Here is a 20598-nt window from a genome sequence, read left to right on the forward strand (position 1 = left end):
TCATGTGTCCTTCGATGTGTCCTCATCATCCTTTGACTACATTCCTTATTTCTGCTGTAAGAAGTTCCAGACTCATCTTGTACTTTCCCTGCACCAGCCTAACAACAGCCATAGCCCACGTAGCTCTGTTTCCTCCTAGTGAAGAATGATCTTTGGGAAGCAGGATCTGGGTGTCACTGCTTCCAGTCCCTCTCAGCAGACAGAACTAAGAGATATGTTTATATTTATATACGCACATGGGCGTGAATAAATACACATGCACACATATATCTATTCTATGTCCAAGTATATTAGAAACCATAACCTCGCACCAACATCTCTAGTTATAGTCCAACACCACATGGTTTATTCTTGTCTTCTCCCTTTCCATATTTGTGCCTCCCTCCCACAATAGTGAGAAATCTGGCTCTCATTGTACTCAAAATATTTACTTATTTGCTCAATTCCCTGTATGTTACCAATATCCCAATTGAGTCAGCATATGCCAACTAGCACCGATAGTCGATATCACAATTTTGAAACTACATTATTTATTTTGTAGGATAAAAGCAAATAAGTAAAAATATTAGGCCATTAGGAACCACCATTTTCAGTCTAAGTGAAAATAGATGCAAATATAAAAACAGTGACATTTTTTGTTTTAAAACAGTTTTTATGATTGGGGTGCCCAGTCGGCTCAGTCTGTAGAGCATGCAACTCTTAATCTCATGAGTTCAAACCCCACAAGTTTACTTTGAGGAAAGGTTAGGGGCACCTGAGTGGCTCAGTCTGTTAAGCGTCTGATGCTTGATTTTGGCTCAGGTCATGATCTCAGGGTCCTGGGATCGAGCTGCCATGTCGGGCTCCCCGCTCAACTGGAATCTGCTGGAATCTCCTCTTCCCTCTGCCCCTTCCTCCCCCACTAAAATAAATAAATAAGTCTTTTTTTTTAATGTTAAAAAAGTCTTTTTCTTTACTAAAAACTACATAAAATTTGAATTGGAAATATCATTGTAAACTCAAGTTTTACATATATATTTCATAGTTCTGTCCACTACTAAGGTCCTAGAAGAAACGACACCTGACAGTCACAAGTTCACACAGCACCCAGATCCTGGTTCTAAACACCATCCCTCACTGAAAGGAGTCCAGACTTCCTTGAAGAAATGGCTGATTCCGGGGCAAGGACAGAGAAAGTAACGGTGAGTGAGGAATATATTATTGTTCCAGGAAGGAAGGAAATATTCACAGAGGGACGGGGTATGGCAGGAGGGTTCCCACCGGTCACATCTAAGACAGTTTGAGCATCAAAAACTAACAACTGTAATTGTTGAGAACAGTGAGTAAATTAAAAATCCATGATTACATAGCGTTAATAAAAAAACAGAGAAATTTATTTGCCACTAGTAAAGAATTTGCCACCATTGACCGCTTACTGTAAAAACTGATAAGCAAAATAATTAAGCACAAATCCTACCTTTTAGAGAAACTGTCATTCATCTGCAGCTGATGAGGAGAGTCTCTATGCAAAAGAACAGCAACTCATCAATACAGAAGGAATCATCAAAATTCTATGATCCTCGATGAAATAATGATTCAGGCAGGATCATCAATGATTGCTAAAACCATAGGATGAAGTTTCTTTGGAATAGGATATTTCCATGGTGCCAAAACAATTGCTCCCAAATTACTAGCTACCTGCAAAGGGGGAGAGAGATGCCTTTACTATGGAGATATCTGATGGTTCCCTCCTTAACCAAGCAATCACACCTGGCGTCACCAACAGCGGGCAATCTGACATCACATGCCTCCTGGTACCATGCAGGTCCTCGGGATCGCCTGTGACGCTGGCCAATAAGTTCTCGTTTTCTTGTGATAAAATACACAAACACACATTTACCACTTTAACTATTTTAAAGCGGGAAACACAGTGGCGTTTCGTCTGTTCACAGCGTTGTACAACAATCACTTCTACCCATCTCAGAACTTTTCATCACCCCAAACAGAAGCTCCGTGTCCCTCAGCCCCGGGGACCACTCTGCTTTCTGTCTCTATGAATTTTTATATTCTTGAAATTGCATATAAAGGGAGTCCTATAATATGCAGACGTTCATGTCTGGCTTCCTTCACTTCGTATAACCTTTCCTAAGTTGATCTACGTTTTGCAGGTATCAGAACTTCCTTTTCCTGGCTGAATAATACTCCATTGTATGGGTGTACCAATTTTGTTTATCTCTTCCTCTGTGGACGGACATTGAGGTTGTTTCCACCGTTTGGCTGTGTGAACTGCGATACGATGAACGTTCTCATACAAGTTTTGTGTGGACATATGTTCTCATTCAGCTTGGGTCTTATGGTAACGCCATCTAACTTGTTGCGGAGTCCCCAGGCTGATTTCCACAGCGGCTGCCCCTTCACACTCCCAGGGTGTGAGGGTCAGTTTCTCCACTGCCTCACCAATCCTTGTTATTTTGCTTTTTTATATAATCTGTCACCCTGGATGTGAAGTGGTACGTAACTGTGGTTTTGATTTTTATTTCTCTAACGAGTAATGAGATTGAGCATCTTCTCATGTGCTTTTTGTGTATCTTTTTGAGAGAAAAGTCTATTCAGGTCCTTTGTCCATTTTTGAATTGGGCTGTGTTTTTGCTGTTGAGTTGTAACCATTATTTCTATATTCTGGATACAAGTTCCTTATCACATATATAGTTTGCAAGTATTTCCTCCCATTCTGTGGGTTGCCTTTTTATTGCCAATCATTTTTAACCCTACTTCAAGCCTTTAGATCTGACTTCTAGCGTACAGAAAATACATGGATAAAATACCATCTAAAAAAAAAAAAAACTTCAAGCAAACCAACAGACCAATCCAAAATATAGAATGTTCTACAAGACACCTTGCCTGGACTATTCAAAAATTCACTGATACAGAGAAAAGGTGGATGTGAGGTGGAGAGCTTCTGGCATAAGAGAACAAAGGGACAACTGAATGTTATGTGTGAACCTGGGTCAGATCTCCATTTGAACAGGTTGAACAAATTTGGGGGATGAGTGAGGAAATTTGATGCAAAAGAATGTTAGTTCACTTAGATCGGCAATAAACTTGTGGTTATTTATGCCAGGACATCTCCTTATTCTAGGAGACGCACGCTGAAGTGTATGGAGGCAGAGCTCCAGGATGCCCACCACACACTTCCATGTTGTTCAGGAGGAAAATAAAGCACACCCTGGTATATGCCTATATATACTGACAAAGCAAACATGGCAAATGTTCACAACTGTGGGACCCTGGAGTGGCAGTACACAGGACCATCGTTCTTTACTAGGATACACTGGGCTGTAAAGGGATATACTGTTCTAACTGTAACCTAACACCAACCTGGGTGCCACTCCTGTCACCCTCACTCTGGCCCAGCCTCACTGTCCCCCACCCCACCTTGCTTCTCTTGAACGATGGAGGCACAGTCCTTCCGGGGGCCTTTGGACTTGCCTACTCCCGCTACTTGCGACACACATTCTTGCCCCGAGCATCTCATGGTTTATTCTCCCAACTACTCAATACTTGCTTAAATTTGTCATCCCAGCGATATCTTCTCTGGCTGCCTCGTCTAATACTGCAACCCCTCTCAACACTGCCTACCATGTTCCCCTGTCTCTTTCTTTCCAATGTCACTGCCATCCAGCCAGAGATCCCCCCGGGAACACTCCTGTCATCAAAGTTGGTTTCATCAACTCATTGCCATGGAGGAGACCACCCACCGCGGGAAATGGTGGGCCTCTGAGCTAGAGGGTTGGGCCTGGTGTTTAGTGATTTGGGCTGGAGGAAGCAGGGCTTTGGCCTGGATTGGATGCTGCCAAGAAGTGGGAGTAGCCCTATGCTCTCCTATCTTAATACTTCCTGTCTAGAAGGGTGGGAAGGGCACAGGGAGGCTGGAGCTGCCGTTGGCCAAGCAGCAGTCCCCCTTCTAGCCAGGATGGGGACGCTGGGCATGCCTGTGGTTTCTCTGTGTTCACATGGGGCTTTTGCCTGGAGCATCACAGGCACGGGAGAACACGGGGCTTTGTGGCAACAGCCCAGGTGTCAGGGGCTTTAACTCCTCCTCACTGGTGGGCCTACCTACTGTACTCACCGTATTGTACAGCTTCCTCCCCAGAGCATCAGCTCCGTTGAGCAGGTGTTTCTGTGTGTCCCCTGCTGTGCCCACAGCTGTTAGAGCGGGCCTGGCTCAGGACAGGTGGCCAAATGTAATCCAGGAAGAGCGCATGGGGCTTCTGGGGGTTTTCAGGGGCCTGCCAGAGGTTATGCTTGCTATTTGCCTGACGTTCATGGCCTGGGGTTTCTCAGTGCCGCAGAGAGACTCTGTCCTGAGGGGCGGTGCCCAAGGTGGGACCCCCTTCTCCCGGGAGGACTCTGATCCAGAAGGACTCCTGCCCAGGAGCATGGGTGTGGGGTTTGAGGTGTGGTCCCATGTGCCTGGTTGACGGGAAGCTGCCTGCCAGGAGTGGGACCTTTGGCATCAGCATAGGAGAGGCCCAGGCAGAGGCCCGAGTCTGAGTCTCCTGAGGCCCTGGCCCTGCTTCCAATGGGCTTTATGACTGTGCCCAACCTCTCCTCCACTCTGGGCCTCAGTTTCCCCCAGGCCCCAGATGACCCCAGGGATCCTTCCCATTCCAAAAAACCAGTGCCTGTTTGTTCTGGTGGATCTGAAGGCTTGTGTGTGGTCAGCCCCATGAAGGGAGGAACCAGCCTCCTTGTCCACCATCAGGCAGGTAGTGACCAAGCGTTCGTGGTGCTCCCAGCCCTGGGCTCTGTCCGGACGGCAGAGCAGGCAGGACCACCGGCTCAGAGAGCCGACAACCACGGGGTTGAGGACCCCTAACTCACTCAAGTACTTTTGGGGGAGCTTGCTCCAGGAAGTCCTGTCTGGGATTCTTGGAATAGAACAGGAAACAAAACTAAAACAAAAATTCTCTGCTTTTCTGAGCTCACATTCTACTGGAAAATAAACAAAAACAGTTATTTTCTGACGGGGGGGGGAAAGTAGAGCAGGTGGGAGACTGCACAGACAGGGGTAGGGAGTTGCAATTTTAAATGGGATGATCACTGTGGGCCTGTAAACACGGTGACACTTCAGTGAGTGAAAATATTGGGGAAGAGTCATCCAGGGGGCTGAGGAGGACAGAGGGCAGGCAGCAGGAGCGGGGGGAGGCTCTCCCTCACTGAGGATCAGAAACCACAGCTGTTTTCAGGGATGAGAGAGGAAGGTCCAGGAGGCCTGTGGTCTCTGGCCTGAACCACCAGGACCAGGGGAAAGGCGAGCAGGGAAGAACAGGCTTTGAGGGGGAAGATCAGGGCTTCATTGGCGATGCACAGGCAAGGTGATGAATTGCTCCCTGGATAGAGTCTGAGCTCAGGAAGGGCGTCTACATGGATGTCACCAGGAGTCCCAGGTCACAGATGGAGGTTAAGGTCATGAGGTGGATGAAGGGCAGACAGAGACAGGGATAGGATGGAGACTGAGAAACTACCTCAGCACAAGTTTGGGGGGTCAGGACACAAGCCTACCCAGGAGAAGAAAGGGAGGGTGGAAAATTTGGGGGGCAAAGGGTACTCTTAGCTACGCTACCCAACGGGGCAAAGTCTGGGAGGTATGCCTGGGACGGGCTTGAGGTACAGACCAAGGCCCCAGCCTGCAGGAGGAATGGATACTGTGGACTGCCCTAGGGACTGGGGGAAAGAGTCCCCGTCTTCTGCCAGGCTCTCCCTGGCTTCTCCCCCGTCCCTCTCACCAAGGCACCCTTAGGCCAAAGTTTGGTCTCATCTGCAGCCCCTGCCTCTGCCTAACCTCTGGGGATCCAAGGTTGGAAGGAGGGATTCAAGGTCTCAGGCTGGCACCCTGAGAGCAATTTCTACTCCCGAGTGATTAACTGCTGCTTCAATCTCTACATGCTCCTCCCCCCACCACCCCTCCGCAGGCCTGGCACACTGGGAGTCCCTCCAATCCTCTCCCCACCCTCCATTTTGGCTGGAGACCCCCTCCTGGGAGGAATTTCCAAGGTAAGGGGTTGGCAGTCTCCTCTGGGTCCTATCCCTAGCTTGGGGCCTGAATATGGTCTTCATCTTCTGTGAAGATGGGCATGGACATGGAAGTAATTTCTGCTAAACTTCAGACTTGCTCAAGTGATGGTGATGGCACCCAGCCAGCAAGGGCACCCACAGTGAGCCTCAAATGGCTACTTTTGGTTTCAGACTTAGCTTCCCAGATGGCTGGTTCAAGTTGACCCACAGGGCCAGGTGTGATGGGTACCCACGTGCTGGACCACAGTACATGAAGACGCACTTTCAAGGTAATGCAGCTGAAGGAAGAAAACAACACTAAAACGTTAGTACGACTGGTGAGATATAAGTGATTTCTATACACCTCCATAGTCTGTAGACTCCCTCAAGAGGTCTAAAGAACCATGCATTGTTTTTATGAACAGAAAGGGTGGCTTTTAGGAAGACTTTAAGGACACAGTGTTAACTGGCCCCCTCTAGAGCTGGGGGTGAGGACCCTGGCAGCCCCAGACTTTGGAATGGGGAGAATAACTCACCCCATGTGAGCTCTCTCGGGCATAGTTTCAGTGATTACACACACACACACACACACACACACACACATTTTTTATTAATCTCTATGCCCAATGTGGGGCCTCAATTCACGACCCCAAGATCAAGAGTTCCATGCTCAGGGCACCTGGGTAGCTCAGTCAGTTAAGCATCAGACTCTTGGTTTCTGCTCAGGTCGTGGTCTCAGGGTCGTGAGATGGAGCCCCGTGTCGGGCTCCACACTCAGTGTGGAGTCTGCTTCAGATTCTCTCTCCCTCTCCCTCCGTCTCTCCCCCGACTCCCTCTCTCAATCTCTGTCTCAAATAATAAATCAATAAATCTTGTCTTAATTCCTATATTTCTTCTTTTTAAAAAAGATTTCTTTCTTTCTTTCTTTCTTTCCTCCTTTCTTTCTTTCTTTCTTTCTTTCTTTCTTTCTTTCTTTCTTTCTTTCTTTCTTTCTTTCTTTCACAGAAAAAGAGCACAAGCAGGGGGAGCTGCAGAGGGAGAGGGAGAAACAGGCTCCCCACTGAGCAGACCTCCATCCCAGGACCCCAGGATCATGACCCGAGTCGAAGGCAGACACTTAACCGACTGAGCCACCCAGGCGCCCCTAAAAAAAAATTCTTGTATTTCAAAAAAGGTGTGCTTGTGAGGAAATGATTATGTTAAATTTTTAAAAATCAAGCTATAATTTAACTCAAAATACATGCCTAAAAATGTACCCTTTGCAAGAACACATACTAACTAAAGGAACATGTTAAGCACATTAGAAGGGTTGCCTTATGGGGGAGAAGGGAAAGAGAATGAGCTAGGAGGGTAAAGAGATAGAAATAAACCATATAGGCTGTGCTGGGAAGGCGGCAGGCGGAGGCTCATGTAATCCCAGGCTCCGAGTCAAGAGTCGAGCCTCCTCCCAGCCTGGGTGCCCAGCTTGGACATTGTCCCCAGTCCAGCTGCTGGGGGAGAAGAACCTCATCCAGGTGGGAAAGGGGCTACATAGCAGAGGCAGAGAGTGTCTGAAGCCAAGACTGTCACTTGCACCCTGTGACAGCTGGCCTCAGTGTCCCTCTGTGGACCTCAGTTCACTCATCTGTAAGGTGGTCCATGAGGTGGCACAGCAGAAGCGTAAATACAGGAAGGAGGGGGAGTGCTTCTATGAGAACCTGACACGTTCTAGGTCACCTTTCCAGCGCAAGGACAGGGAGGTCAGGGACAATGACTGTGGAGGCCAGTCATGCGGCTGGGCTGACACATGGACTCTCCACCCAGGCCTGGGCCCCTATCTCCCTGCAACTTGGACTCTAGCTGTGGTCCAGCAGGGGGAGGCCGGAGTGAGAGCCCCTCACCCCACCAGTGCCACCAGCCCCTGACCACCCACCCTCACTGGGTCTGATAAGAGACCCCACCCCCACAGCCCTCTCCCCTCTCCAGACCAATGGCCACAGCCCGGCCCCCACCCTGGCTCCGTGTATATAAAGGGATCCTGGGGGTCGAGCACCACAGAGGCCTGTCCTAAGCACGCCCAGCTCAGCTACCACCATGTCTCTGACCAAGGCAGAGAGGACCGTCATCCTGTCCATGTGGGACAAGATCTCCGCTCAGGCGGATGCCATTGGCACTGAGGCCCTGGAGAGGTGAGTGCCAGGTGGGCTGGGGATGGAGCCGGGTGACAGTGTGGGGCCAGGGAGGACAGGGGCCAGCGAGGGGGGACCGGTGAGGAGGGGTGGATGATAGGCAGTGAGCAGGGAGAGGAGGGTACAGGTGGGGAGGGTACATGACTGTCTTTTCCACGGGGCCCGGCCCCCAGGTGTCCACAGACCCCTGTGGAATGAGTAAATGAATGAATTAACCAATCGCTGAATGATGGGACAGTGAGGGGTGGGATTCGGCTGTGCCGTAGCGGAGCGTGGGGTAATAGGGAAAATCAGCAATACGGATCCCGTCCTTGTGTAAAATTACAACATTTTGTTCAACGTGAATTGTTTGCATTCCTTTTTATGCTTTAAAATATTGCGTTAAAGTATGATTGATCGTATTTCAACTGCGGGGCTTTTCAACGCCGGGTAAGTTTTGCGCCCAAGGAGCGCCGCACCGGCCTCACCAGGCGTGGCTGTCGCCCGCTCACAGGCTCTTCGCCAGCTACCCTCAGACCAAGACCTACTTCCCGCACTTGGACCTGCGCCCGGGCTCCGCGCACCTGCGCGTGCACGGTGCCAAGGTGGTGGCCGCCCTGGGCGATGCGGTCAAGAGCATCGACAACATCGCGGGCGCCCTGGCCAAGCTGAGCGAGCTTCACGCCTACATTCTGCGCGTGGACCCCGTCAACTTCAAGGTGGGCGCGGGGGCTGGGGTCCTGGCGGGGCCGAGGAGCGCGGCGAGCGGCCGGCTCTCGGCCGAAGGTGCCCCGCCGCACCCCCGGAGCGCGCGCTCCCGCACCCGCGCCGCTCACCGAGCCGCCCTCCCGCCCCTCAGCTCCTGTCCCACTGTCTGCTGGTCACCGTGGCCTCGCACTTCCCCGCCGACTTCACGGCCGACGCCCACACCGCCTGGGACAAGTTCCTGTCCATCGTGTCCTGCGTCCTGACCGAGAAGTACCGCTGAGCGCGGCCGCCGTACGGAGGGCGGACGGCGGCCCCTTCTCTGCCCCTGAACCTTCCATAATTCCTCCCCGGATTCTCCAATAAATGGATGAGGACGGAGTGGCGCCTGCGTTCTCAGTATTGGCGGGAAAGGGGGGAGTGAAAGAAAGCGAGGGCCGCAGGAATGCGGCCGACCCCCGTGTCACCAGCGGCTTGAAGGCCACCCCAAGGGTGCTCTGGGGCGATCCGTGCGCCTGCGGACCCCAGAGTCGGGAAGGGGCAGAGCAGGTCAGAGAGGCGTTTGCTCCTCTCCTGCTTCCCAAATCGCCCAAAGATTGGTGCTTTACTCAGCGTGTTGGGTGCGCGTCGGCGCGCTCGGGAGGCTTTTCCTCAAAGCCTGCTGTCATAGCTCCCGCGCTGCGGGGACCCATGATAATACGATCCCCCGACCGGCGGGGAAAACGGGTTCCCTGCCCAGCTCTCTTTCTCCCAATCCCTCCACCGGCTCCCTCCTGGAGAGGTTCTAACTTTGCCCGCGCGGGAGTAATTCCAGATCCAGCTAAAGTCTGCAGTAAAACACGCACGCACAGCCGGGTGAGTCAGTGCGGCCAAGCTGGGGCCCCGCCAGGCGGTAGCCTCCGCGGCGATCGGGACCTGGGCTGGAGACACTTCCCGGTGCTGGCCGAGGGTCCCCGCGTTCCCGCCGCCGTCCTGCTGATAAGGGCAGGCGGGGCGCCTGGGGTGTGGGAAGGCTATAAGGAGGCCGGCGCGGCGGGAGGGGCCCCCAGAGCACGCCCCGCCAGCGCCATGCTCAGCGCCCAAGAGCGCGCCCAGGTGGCGCAGGTCTGGGACCTGATCGCCGGCCACGAGGCGTCCTTTGGGGCGGAGCTGCTGCTCAGGTGGGTTGAGGCGGGGTTTCCAGTCTCGCAGGGAGGCGGTCACCGGGGGTTGGGGCGGGAGTCCGAGGAGCGGCCGAGGCGGGAGATTCCCGGGTGTCTGGGCAGTGCAGGCGCTGGGAGGACCCCAGGCGGCCGCCCTCCCCACTCACCGACCTGCTCCGTCAGGCTCTTCACGGTCTACCCCAGCACCAAGAGCTACTTCAAGCACCTGGGCTTCTGCCCTGACGAGACTCAGCTGCTGACGCACGGACAACGCATGCTCGAGGCAGTGGGCGTGGCCGTGCAGCACATGGACAACCTGCGCGCGGCGCTGAGCCCGCTCGCCGACCTGCACGCGCAAGTGCTACGCGTGGACCCCTCCAACTTCCCTGTGAGCTCGCCGGGGCCTCCGTAGGGTTCGCGCGCGCACAGCCGGGGTTGGGGCTGGACAGGGAATTGGCAGAGGCAGTCCCCCTTTCATCCACCCCTTCTCCCGCAGCTGCTGATCCAGTGTTTCCAGGTGGTGCTGGCCTCCCACCTGCAGGGCGAGTTCACCGTAGAGATGCAGGCGGCATGGGATAAGTTCTTGACGGGCGTGGCGGTGGTGCTGACTGAGAAGTACCGCTGAGTCCCCTGCCCCGCCGGCTTCGATCTCTGCATGTCAATAAACAGGCCTCAAAGGGCCGGACCCTGCACGTGTGTGGTCTTTGGGGAGCGGGTGGGCTGAGGTTCTTGCGCCTGGGCAGAGAACCTCCGGGTCCTATGTGGAGCCTCCCGGAATCTTAGGGCGCGATCCCAGACCTCTGCGCACAAAGGAACAGGGGCCCAGGACTCTCAAATGGGGACAGTTCCTGGGTTGACATTCCCGGGTCTGGGCAGGGTGTGGATCCCCAAAGCCTTGAACAGAACAATTGCCCTCCTGTGATGGGGAAATGGGGGGGGCAAGTGGGTGCTAAGATGAGGAAGGTTCTCAGGGTGCAGTTCATTTCCAACACACCCACGGTGACACACCGTTCACAAAGTACGTTCGCATTCATTCAATCATTCATTCATTCTCCCTCCATCCCTTCCGCTGGGGGCTACCAGCTGGAATCCTCACCTCTTTGGCAGACAAATGCAGGAACCTAGGCCCAAGGGTCAAGTTCCTGGCCAGAGGTCAGAGTTAGGGGCCAGGACCCCTCTGACCTTCTTCGCTTCCTCCCCTCCCCGTGGCGCTCAGTCGGCAGTGAACTTTGCCCTAGCCAAATTAGCCCCTTCCTCTTGAGTCTCCTGGGGGGACTGGGGTAGGAATTCCTGATGGCCACGATCAGGCAGACAGAGCAGGTTTCTAACCCCGTTCACACAACAGCTCTGTGATACTGGACATGTCCAGGAGAAATCTGACCCTAATGCATCCGATATAAACACAAACAAACAAAAAGCTGACCCCTCGCTGGGTCTTTGAAATAATTTATAAGATCATAAAGCAGGGTCAGTACCTGGCAGACCCAGGGCCACCCAACCTCCACTCCAGCCCCAGCCAAACCTTTCAGTGTCTGTGGGTCCCCTAACCAAGGCGTTCCTCTCCTTCACCCCCAGACCCAGTCCCCAGGATCAATCTCTCCCCCCTCCGTGACATCGGGGCAGGAATCTTAGCGCTGTACTGAGAACCTTCTCCAACAAAGGAACGAGGCCAGGGAGCGGGACTCCGGGAGCCCGCCAGACTCTGAATGAGGAAGGTTCCCAGCTGACAATCTCGGGTGGGTGCAGGGAGCACTGAGCCCGACCTGACCGGACGCACCCAAGTCCGAAGGAGCCAGAGGGTAAGCCCTGACGGTGCCTCCGCCCAACTACCCACCCCACTCCGCAGTTGGTGCCTGCACCTGTTACCCTGCAGTGGTGGGGAGCGCCTGTCCACCATTAGGGGAAGGAGGGCTTGGAAACCTGATCCCACATTATCTACTTCACCCTCATTGTTTACATGGACAATCTACAGCTCTTGGTCCTGGGGATAGTTTGGTGCGAAAACAGCTTATTTCACTTCGGAAAATATTGTGCTCTCCTTCCCAACCAGCAAATACCCCAGGTTCGGAGCCAAAAGCAGGTGTGCAGAGGGTGGGTCGGGAACCTGTGTGGGCTCCCTGGAACCACAGGAGTGGAAATGGAGGGTACCATAGAGAACTGGGTCTCGGTCTGCACTGGACAGGGGAGAGGGCGGCCTTGGGACCCCCACCAGCACTCACTGGGGACACCTCCTGGCACTGGGCCAGCCAATGAGCATGGCCCAGGCGGGCGTGCCCCCCCACACCCCAGGCATAAATGCTCCGCACATTCCCCCGCCCGGCGCATTTCTGGTCCTCACATAGACTCAGAAAGAACCCACCATGGTGCTGTCTCCCGCCGACAAGACCAACATCAAGACCACCTGGGATAAGCTTGGTGGCCACGCTGGCGAGTATGGCGGAGAGGCTCTGGAGAGGTGAGGACCCAACCTTCCCCGGTTGGGATCAGGGCTCGGGGACCCCTCGCGGCCCTTGTCGTCCACCGCCCCACCTAACCCCGGCTCGCCCACCCCTTCCTCCCGCAGGACCTTCACGTCCTTCCCCACCACCAAGACCTACTTCCCTCACTTCGACCTGAGCCCCGGCTCCGCCCAGGTCAAGGCTCACGGCAAGAAGGTGGCCGATGCGCTGACCACCGCTGTGGCCCACATGGATGACCTACCTAAGGCTCTGTCGGCTCTGAGCGACCTGCACGCGTACAAGCTGCGTGTGGACCCCGTCAACTTCAAGGTGAGCACGCAGGCCGGCCTGGAGAGATCTGGGGCAGGAGGGCGCAGCGGGGCCTGCTAGCAGGGCGGACGGCCCCCGGGGTTCCGGCAGGTGGAGCGCGGGTGGCCGCTGACGTCCCCTCTCTCCGCAGCTCCTGAGCCACTGCCTGCTGGTGACCCTGGCCTGCCACCACCCCGCGGAATTCACCCCTGCGGTCCACGCCTCCCTGGACAAGTTCTTCAGCACCGTGAGCACCGTGCTGACCTCCAAATACCGTTAAGCTGAAGCCGCGGCGGTCCCCCTGTCCCCGGCCCGGGGCTCTCCTGTGCTCGGTGCACCTCAACTTCCCGATCTTTGAATAAAGTCTGAGTGGGCTGCAGCCTCTGTACGCCTCCGTTCTCTTTGTCTGCGAACATGCCGCGGCGCTGGGAGGGGGCGGGGGTCTCCTCGCTTGGCACCAGGGACCTGTCCGCAGCGGCCAGGAGGACCGCAGAACTAAGGCTGAAGCTCATGCTTCAGGACCAGGTGGTGCCAGAATTCCAAGGGTTCCTCTCTGGGGTGAGAGATACGGGAGTCCCAAATTTGCCACCCTCTTTTAGTTTTAAGCTTTAATTAATTAATTAATTGGGGGGGGAGGAAGAGGGAGAGAGACAAGCAGACTGTGCGCTGAGGTCTGAGCCCTCACGGGGCTCGATCTATTGACCCTGAGACCAGGACCTGAGCGACAACCAAGAGTCCGACGGCCAAGGGACTGAGTCCCCCAGGGCCCCCCCACACCCTCTTTTGAAGTCTCTCTGGCTGATGTGGGTTAAACAATCTAGATTAAAACAACACAGAGGAAAACAAACCACAAAAATACACCATTCCTCTGCAACTGTGGGTGCTGGACAATTTGTATGAGATTCCCACCTCCTTCCTATCCAAGGGAAGGTGGGTTGGAAAGGGGGTCACAGCTCCCTGCACCCTTCCTGGGTCACAGGAACACTCTGAGGTTGGAGGTGGGGATAGAGTCAGGGAAGAGGAGTGGGGCATGAGCTGGGTGAAGCAGTCAGGGTGCACTTGGGGAAGCGCTTTAGCAGAGTATGTTGCTCCCTTGTTCCTGCGAGGCACATCAACAGCTCACTGTGTGTGCAGCCCTGTGTCCCCCAGCTCACTGCTCCCCCTACTCAATAGCCCGAGGCTCCTGGGGTCTCCCAGAAGTTCTGCCTTTACCCCTGGCAAAGTGCTGAAGCCCTCTACTCCACTTCACACACCCCACCCGGCTCTGCAACCACCCTAATTAGGTCCGCGCTTGTCTCCAGGGCAACATGCAGCCCTGGGCAAGCTTGCGGCCGGCCGGCCGCCGGTGGCAGACCACCTGCTCCCCACTTTCTTTTGGACATGGACCTTTCTGAACAGCTGAGAATTTGCTTCCTCGTCTCCACCATGCACCCGTCCTCTGCCCTCGAGCCCAATTCATTTTTATTTAAATGTAGAAAACACTCAAGAAATAAACTAAAATATGCCCATGCTTTCTCTCCGCCCGCCCCACACTTCGTGTTATTCAAAGTAGGGAAAGAGAGCCCCTCTGCCCCGCCCCCAACCCCTGCAGCAATAGGGCAAGTGAACAGTTTGGAGCTGAGCTTCCTGGCTTCTATCCTGTGCTGAGGGGACACTGCTACAATTACACTCTTTTTTTTTTTTTTTTGGTCAAAAATATCATCACACCCTAGGTATTTTTCTGCAACCTGCTCTTCTCAATGAGCTGTCTCCACTACATCTCTTCCAGCAGTTTATTCAGCTCTTTCTCATTTCACAGATTTATTGGTCATTAAAACACACACACACACACACACACACACACACACACAATTTATTTATTTATTTTAGAGAGAGGGTGTGTGTGCGAGCAGAGGGAGGGGTAGAGGGAGAAGGAGAGAGAACTTCAAGCAGACTCCACACTCAGCACGGAGCCCAACACGGGGCTCGATCTCACAACCCTGAGATCATCACCTGAGCCTAAAGCAAGAGTCAGATGCCTAACCGACTGCACCACCCAGGCCCCCATTCGTTATTCGTCATTTCTATATTTCTGTTAATTTCCTGTTAATAACCTTTGTCAATTGTTCCTGTAAGTCATTTGTTTTTTCATATATGTGTGTGTGTGTATATATATGTATAGGAGCTCTTCCCATATTAGGAACATAAGCCATTGGCTGAGATATGTTCCCCAAGGCTTGCCTCAAAAGGACTCAGTGTCAGGAGGATTAGAACAAGATGCAGAAGGGGGATTGTCCCCCCTGTGTCTTATCCTTTTTAGGAGGCCAGGATTGGGCCTTTGGCTGTGACAGAATCAGGAAAAGGGTAGAGGGTAGGAAGGGAAAGTGGAATGAGCTGGGAGCAGGGTCCCGTGTGAACAAAATGAGAAGAACAGACACAAGGAGGCAGTGCAGAAGGGAGAAGTGCTGAGGCTTGTCTGGAGCCTCTTTCTCCTCTGTCCCAGTCAGTCTGACCATTACTTCCTCCTGGACACACAGGGCAGGTCTTGAGGGAGGGTCCTCGGAGAGGAATGGGGACAGAGGGTGGTGCCCACTGTGATCCTCAGACTAACCCTGATTCTCCGTGAATGCCTCATCCACTCTCTCCAGGCTTCCCTGGGTCTTTTAACAAGCTCTTCCACTCTATGTGTGCTTGTGTGATGATTTGGTGACGGTCCCCGACCAGGTTGAAAGCTCAGGCCTTGTGCATCCACTTAGCCATTATTTGCCTAGTGAGTCTCCTCAGGAACAATTTGCAGCACTGAGTGTGTCATTGTGACTCAGGAAGGGGGGTGGATGGGAGGATGGGGGGGTGGAGGGACAGTCGCTCAAACAAGGTCCAAAATAGGAGAGGGCCGCCTCTGTGAGTCCCAGATCTGGGGCTGCAGCGACCACCACCCTGGAAGAAGGATCTTGAGCCTGGAACCCCCCCACCCCAGCCCTGCAATTCTGCCCCTTGGTATTTGTTCCTTCTCAGTTCTGACTGTGACTGCACTCAGTGATTATTTGTGTAAAGAAAGGGGGTTAGAAGAACCAAGTCTGAGGAGAGCAGGAGGGATTCCCCGCGAGAATTCTTGGCTACATGCGAGGGAGGACCCCGTTGGGTGCACATCTCTCTCCACCCTGGACTAGGCGAGGCCTTTCTTTCCACGACCAACCGCACGTTCCTTCACTGACTCCGCTCAAATTAATACACGCGGCGTGAGTGCCAAGCCTAGATCAGGGTAGGTGGCACAAACTGACTACTCCCTTCCGATCCTCAGGAGAGCGCAGTCCGGGGCTAGGGGCGCTCAGGGACCCTGAAGGGTGTCACTGAGCTCAAGTGTTGGAAGAGCGGGCATCGACCCACCTCAACCGACCCCCAACAGCTGGGGCGCTGGGATATCACTTCCAGGGGCGGTGGAGGCAGGGGCGTGAAGAAGCGGGTGGGAGGCTGACACTCAGACCCTCCCCAAGCCTGCAGCAAAGCCCCCACCGAGCCAGGCAGGCTCTGGCAGCTCGCGGGCACCCCCTGCCGGTCAACCCCGCCGCGCAGCCGGGCCCCTCGCCAGCCAATGAGCGCGGCCCTGGCGGGCGTGCCCCCCCGCACCCCAGGCATAAATGCTCCGCACATTCCCCGCCCGGCGCATTTCTGGTCCTCACATAGACTCAGAAAGAACCCACCATGGTGCTGTCTCCCGCCGACAAGACCAACGTCAAGACCACCTGGGATAAGCTTGGTGGCCACGCTGGCGAGTATGGCGGAGAGGCTCTGGAGAGGTGAGGACCCAACCTTCCCCGGTTGGGATCAGGGCTCGGGGACCCCTCGCGGCCCTTGTCGTCCACCGCCCCACCTAACCCCGGCTCGCCCACCCCTTCCTCCCGCAGGACCTTCACGTCCTTCCCCACCACCAAGACCTACTTCCCCCACTTCGACCTGAGCCCCGGCTCCGCCCAGGTCAAGGCTCACGGCAAGAAGGTGGCCGACGCGCTGACCACCGCTGTGGCCCACATAGATGACCTGCCAGGCGCCCTGTCGGCTCTGAGCGACCTGCACGCGTACAAGCTGCGTGTGGACCCTGTCAACTTCAAGGTGAGCACGCGGGCCGGCCCGGAGAGATCTGGGGCAGGAGGGTGCAGCGGGGCCTGCTAAGCAGGGCGGACGGCCCCCGGGTTCCGGCAGGTGGAGCGCGGGTGGCCGCTGACGTCCCCTCTCTCCGCAGCTCCTGAGCCACTGCCTGCTGGTGACCCTGGCCTGCCACCACCCCGCGGAATTCACCCCTGCGGTCCACGCCTCCCTGGACAAGTTCTTCAGCGCCGTGAGCACCGTGCTGACCTCCAAATACCGTTAAGCTGAAGCCGCGGCGGTCCCCCTGTCCCCGGCCCGGGGCTCTCCTGCGCTCGGTGCACCTCAACTTCCCGATCTTTGAATAAAGTCTGAGTGGGCTGCAGCCTCTGTACGCCTCCGTTCTCTTTGTCTGCGAACGTGCCGCGGCCCCTCCCCGAACGAGGGGGCGGGGGTCTCCTCGCTTGGCCCCAGGGACCTGTCCGCAGCGGCCAGGGGAGGGAAGGCAAGAAAAGGGCAGAGGAGGGGAGTGGGGCGGGTTCTGCTGCCACTGCCCGGGATTCCGCATCCGCACCTGGAGTGCTCCCTTTGCGTGCATTCCATGTCCCGCGTTTCATTTCAGAACTTTGCAGATTCCGCTCCCACTTGCTGAAATGATGAACCGGGATTCCATCTTTACATTTTATGACACACACTTGGTCTGAGAGTTGATGGGTCTCCAGCCTGGACTTTTCTGAGCTCTCCCACAGTTCTCCCCGAAGTTGGGCCTTGGGGAAGACCGGAGGTCAGGCTCCTCCAGTCTCACCAAATGCCCCCTACCCATCAGGTGCTTCCCAAGTACACACACAGTCTAGACGGAATAGGTGTGAGCAGTGCAATTGCAGAAGCCAGGCAATTTCCTGGTGGCGCCTCTTTCTCCTGGTGTCACTTCCAGGACACTCACTCTGAAGATACTGACGTCCTGGGGCATTGTGGATCTGGAGGCCTGGTTTTGGGGGCCAGTTCAGCATTTACTGCATAGCCCAGAGGCCCACCAACTCCCTCCCACACACACACACTGCAACGGAGAAGAGCCAGGTCCTGGGAGTCAGCACTCCCACGTGCTTCCTCCCCTCAGAGCAAGCCCCTAGCGCCTTAGGCATCTGGTCCTGGCAGCCATCCAGGCCCCCGAGCCCTCAACTAACAGCAATGTCTTTTCTTCTCGGGGTCCAAGAGTCATCCTTGGAAAACGAGATGGCAGGTCTCTGCCTCAGTTTTAGCACAGCTGGGGGCGCAGTATGAGCTCTCAGTAAGAGGCAGTCTTCCTTCTTTTATTATTAGGAAAAATGAGGGCCTGGGCTAAAGGTGGAAACAACCCAAATGTCCATCAGGGGATGCATGGATAAACAAAACACAGTCTGTCCATACAGTGGAATATTATTTAGCCATTAAGAGCTATGAACTGCTCGCTGACACAGCCCACAGCGTGAAGGAACCCGGGAACAGTGCTAAATGAAAGAAGCCAGACAGAGAAGTGTGTGATTCCATTCACGTGAAATATCCGGAATAAGCGAATCCACAGAGACAGCTAAGCCAACTGGTGGGACTGGAGGAGAAGGGTTATGGAGTGACTGCTAATGGGGACAAAGTTTCCATTTGGGATGATGATAGTGGTAGTCGCCCAGCATTGTGAAGGTGGTTAAAGACACTGAATTGTACACTTCAAAATGGCTTATATGGGCGGGGCGCCTGCCGTGGCTCAGGCCAGTTATCGGACTCTTGATTTCAGCTCAGGTCATGATCTCAAGTTTGTGAAATGGAGCCTGGCATTGGGCTGGCTCTACACCTAGCCTAAGATTCTCTCTCTCTTCTCTGCCCCTCCACGCTCTCTCTCTCCCTCTCAAAAATAAAATAAAATAAAATAAAATGGCTAACATGGTAACTTTATGTTATATTAATTTTACCAAAAAAAATTTTTTTTAAGTAGGCTCCACAGCCAGCATGGAGCCCAACACAGGGCTTGACCTCAGGACCCTGAGATCAAGACTTGAGCTGAGATTGAGTCGGTGGAGTAACCAACCGAGCCACCCACCCCCCATTTTATTAATGCGTAGAGTCGTGCCTGGCACAGCGTGAGTGCCCCATATAGATATCAGGTATTACTTTTGACATACATCCAAGGCATTTAATAAATGTTTACTGTCCTGAAAGGAACATCTGCTACGAGCCAGGCGCTTGACATTTGTTACCCACTTAATTCTCACAACAGTTTTGGGAAGAGGACATTTTTATGTTCCTTTTACACAATAAATGTGAAAATAGACTCCGAGAGTGCCATAATAGACTCTGGAGGAAGGGAGGGAGAATAAGCTGACGATCAATGTCAAAATCCACTCTAAAATTCAGTGTCCCCTAATACGAACGATAATAATAATAAATTATTACTTTCCATATAGTAAACACTACAAAAGTGGGGCCGCGCGGTGCATGGCCATGGGGAAGGTCCCAGGCTCCGGGACCCCTCAGAACCCGACTCTACCAGCAGAGGTGCGGCGCGGACGCGCCGCGGCGCCCCCTGGAGGCCGCGGGCGTGGGGGGGGAGGGCAGAGAACCCACCGGTCGCGCAGGCGCAGTGACCGGGCGCGGGACGCGCGCGGCTGGACGCAGGCTCCGCGATGGTGCTGTCGGCCGCGGACCGGGCGGCAGTGCGCGCACTGTGGAGGAAGCTGGGGAATAATGTTGGGATCTACGCGACCGAGGCCCTGGAGAGGTGCGGGCCAACAGGCCCCGGCGCCCCACCGGCTCCCGGGCTTTGCGCCCGCCGCGAGGAAGCGCCCCCCGCCGCTCCGGGTGCCCCTTCTCCCCAAGCTTCCTCCCCCGGACAGCACCTCACTCGCCCTTCCGCCCGCAGGACCTTCACGGCCTTCCCCACCACCAAGACCTACTTCGCCCACTTCGACCTGAGCCCCGGCTCCGCCCAGGTCAAGGCCCACGGCAAGAAGGTGGCCGACGCGCTGACCACCGCTGTGGCCCACATGGATGACCTGCCAGGCGCCCTGTCGGCTCTGAGCGACCTGCACGCGCACCAGCTGCGTGTGGACCCCGTCAACTTCAAGGTGAGCACGCGGGCCGGCGCTGGACCGGCTGTCGCCGAGGAAGGGGGTGGGAGAAAGGTGGCTCCGGGCGGGACCACTCTGTCTCCCCGCAGTTCCTGGGCCACTGCCTGCTGGTGACCCTCGCCCGGCACTACCCCGGAGACTTCGGCCCCGCCATGCACGCCTCGCTGGACAAGTTTCTGAGCCACGTGATCTCGGCGCTGGCCTCCAGCTATGGCTAGACTCGGAGGGGGTCGTCGCAGGACCCCCCAGCCGCCCCTCCCACGAGTTCCAGAGTTCGAGTAAAGTCCCCGCAAGAAAGCCTCAGCCGGCGCGCGCGTGTTCTCTCTGGGGGCGCGCGCGGGTCTGCGGGGTGGGGGTCTCAGAAACGCCGGAGTCGCACCCCACCGTCGTCAAACCCGGGCGCTCCCCTGGCTGCCCTCTGGGAGCCCCGGGCGGTCGAGGGGAGGATCAAGTCGCCCCCAACCCCGGCGCCTGAAGCGAGCTTGGGACCCTTGGTAGTGCCCCGGCCGGCGAGCCCCGTACTTCTTCCAGATCCGGGCACGCGGGGTCGGGACCCTCCGCCTGGCCCCGGACCCGGCCAGAACCGCGAGCAGGGTCCAGCCTCGGCGAAAGTGAGGGAGCGGCACCCCCTGCCGGCGCGGCCCGGGACCTGCGCAGACCT

General features: G+C 55.3%; 5 protein-coding genes across 5 annotated transcripts; all 5 read left to right on the forward strand.

Annotated features, from left to right (window-relative positions):
* Positions 1-8046: 8046 nt before the first annotated feature.
* On the forward strand, positions 8047-9269 carry LOC114215535 (hemoglobin subunit zeta-like). The gene is made up of 3 exons (XM_028111575.1): positions 8047-8204; positions 8698-8902; positions 9043-9269. Exons 1-3 carry the CDS (start codon positions 8110-8112, stop codon positions 9169-9171), a joined length of 429 nt encoding a protein of 142 aa, XP_027967376.1. The 5' UTR covers positions 8047-8109; the 3' UTR covers positions 9172-9269.
* A 653-nt stretch (positions 9270-9922) lies between these two features.
* Positions 9923-10720, forward strand: HBM (hemoglobin subunit mu). Its single transcript, XM_028111573.2, has 3 exons — positions 9923-10048; positions 10214-10418; positions 10527-10720. Exons 1-3 carry the CDS (start codon positions 9957-9959, stop codon positions 10653-10655), a joined length of 426 nt encoding a protein of 141 aa, XP_027967374.1. The 5' UTR covers positions 9923-9956; the 3' UTR covers positions 10656-10720.
* Positions 10721-12331: 1611 nt separating this feature from the next.
* On the forward strand, positions 12332-13156 carry LOC114215534 (hemoglobin subunit alpha-1). The gene is made up of 3 exons (XM_028111574.2): positions 12332-12485; positions 12594-12798; positions 12929-13156. The coding sequence occupies exons 1-3, from the start codon at positions 12391-12393 to the stop codon at positions 13055-13057; spliced, it is 429 nt and encodes a 142-aa protein (XP_027967375.1). The 5' UTR covers positions 12332-12390; the 3' UTR covers positions 13058-13156.
* A 3247-nt stretch (positions 13157-16403) lies between these two features.
* On the forward strand, positions 16404-17224 carry LOC114215539 (hemoglobin subunit alpha). The gene is made up of 3 exons (XM_028111584.2): positions 16404-16553; positions 16662-16866; positions 16997-17224. The coding sequence occupies exons 1-3, from the start codon at positions 16459-16461 to the stop codon at positions 17123-17125; spliced, it is 429 nt and encodes a 142-aa protein (XP_027967385.1). The 5' UTR covers positions 16404-16458; the 3' UTR covers positions 17126-17224.
* Positions 17225-19445: 2221 nt separating this feature from the next.
* Positions 19446-20240, forward strand: HBQ1 (hemoglobin subunit theta 1). Its single transcript, XM_028111585.1, has 3 exons — positions 19446-19588; positions 19730-19934; positions 20027-20240. The coding sequence occupies exons 1-3, from the start codon at positions 19494-19496 to the stop codon at positions 20153-20155; spliced, it is 429 nt and encodes a 142-aa protein (XP_027967386.1). The 5' UTR covers positions 19446-19493; the 3' UTR covers positions 20156-20240.
* The last annotated feature ends 358 nt before the right edge of the window (positions 20241-20598 follow it).

This window comes from Eumetopias jubatus, unplaced genomic scaffold (genome assembly GCF_037043125.1).
Source record: "Eumetopias jubatus isolate StellerSeaLion01/CBP00866 unplaced genomic scaffold, mEumJub1_p1.0 scaffold_12, whole genome shotgun sequence".
NCBI classification, from domain to species: domain Eukaryota; kingdom Metazoa; phylum Chordata; class Mammalia; order Carnivora; family Otariidae; genus Eumetopias; species Eumetopias jubatus.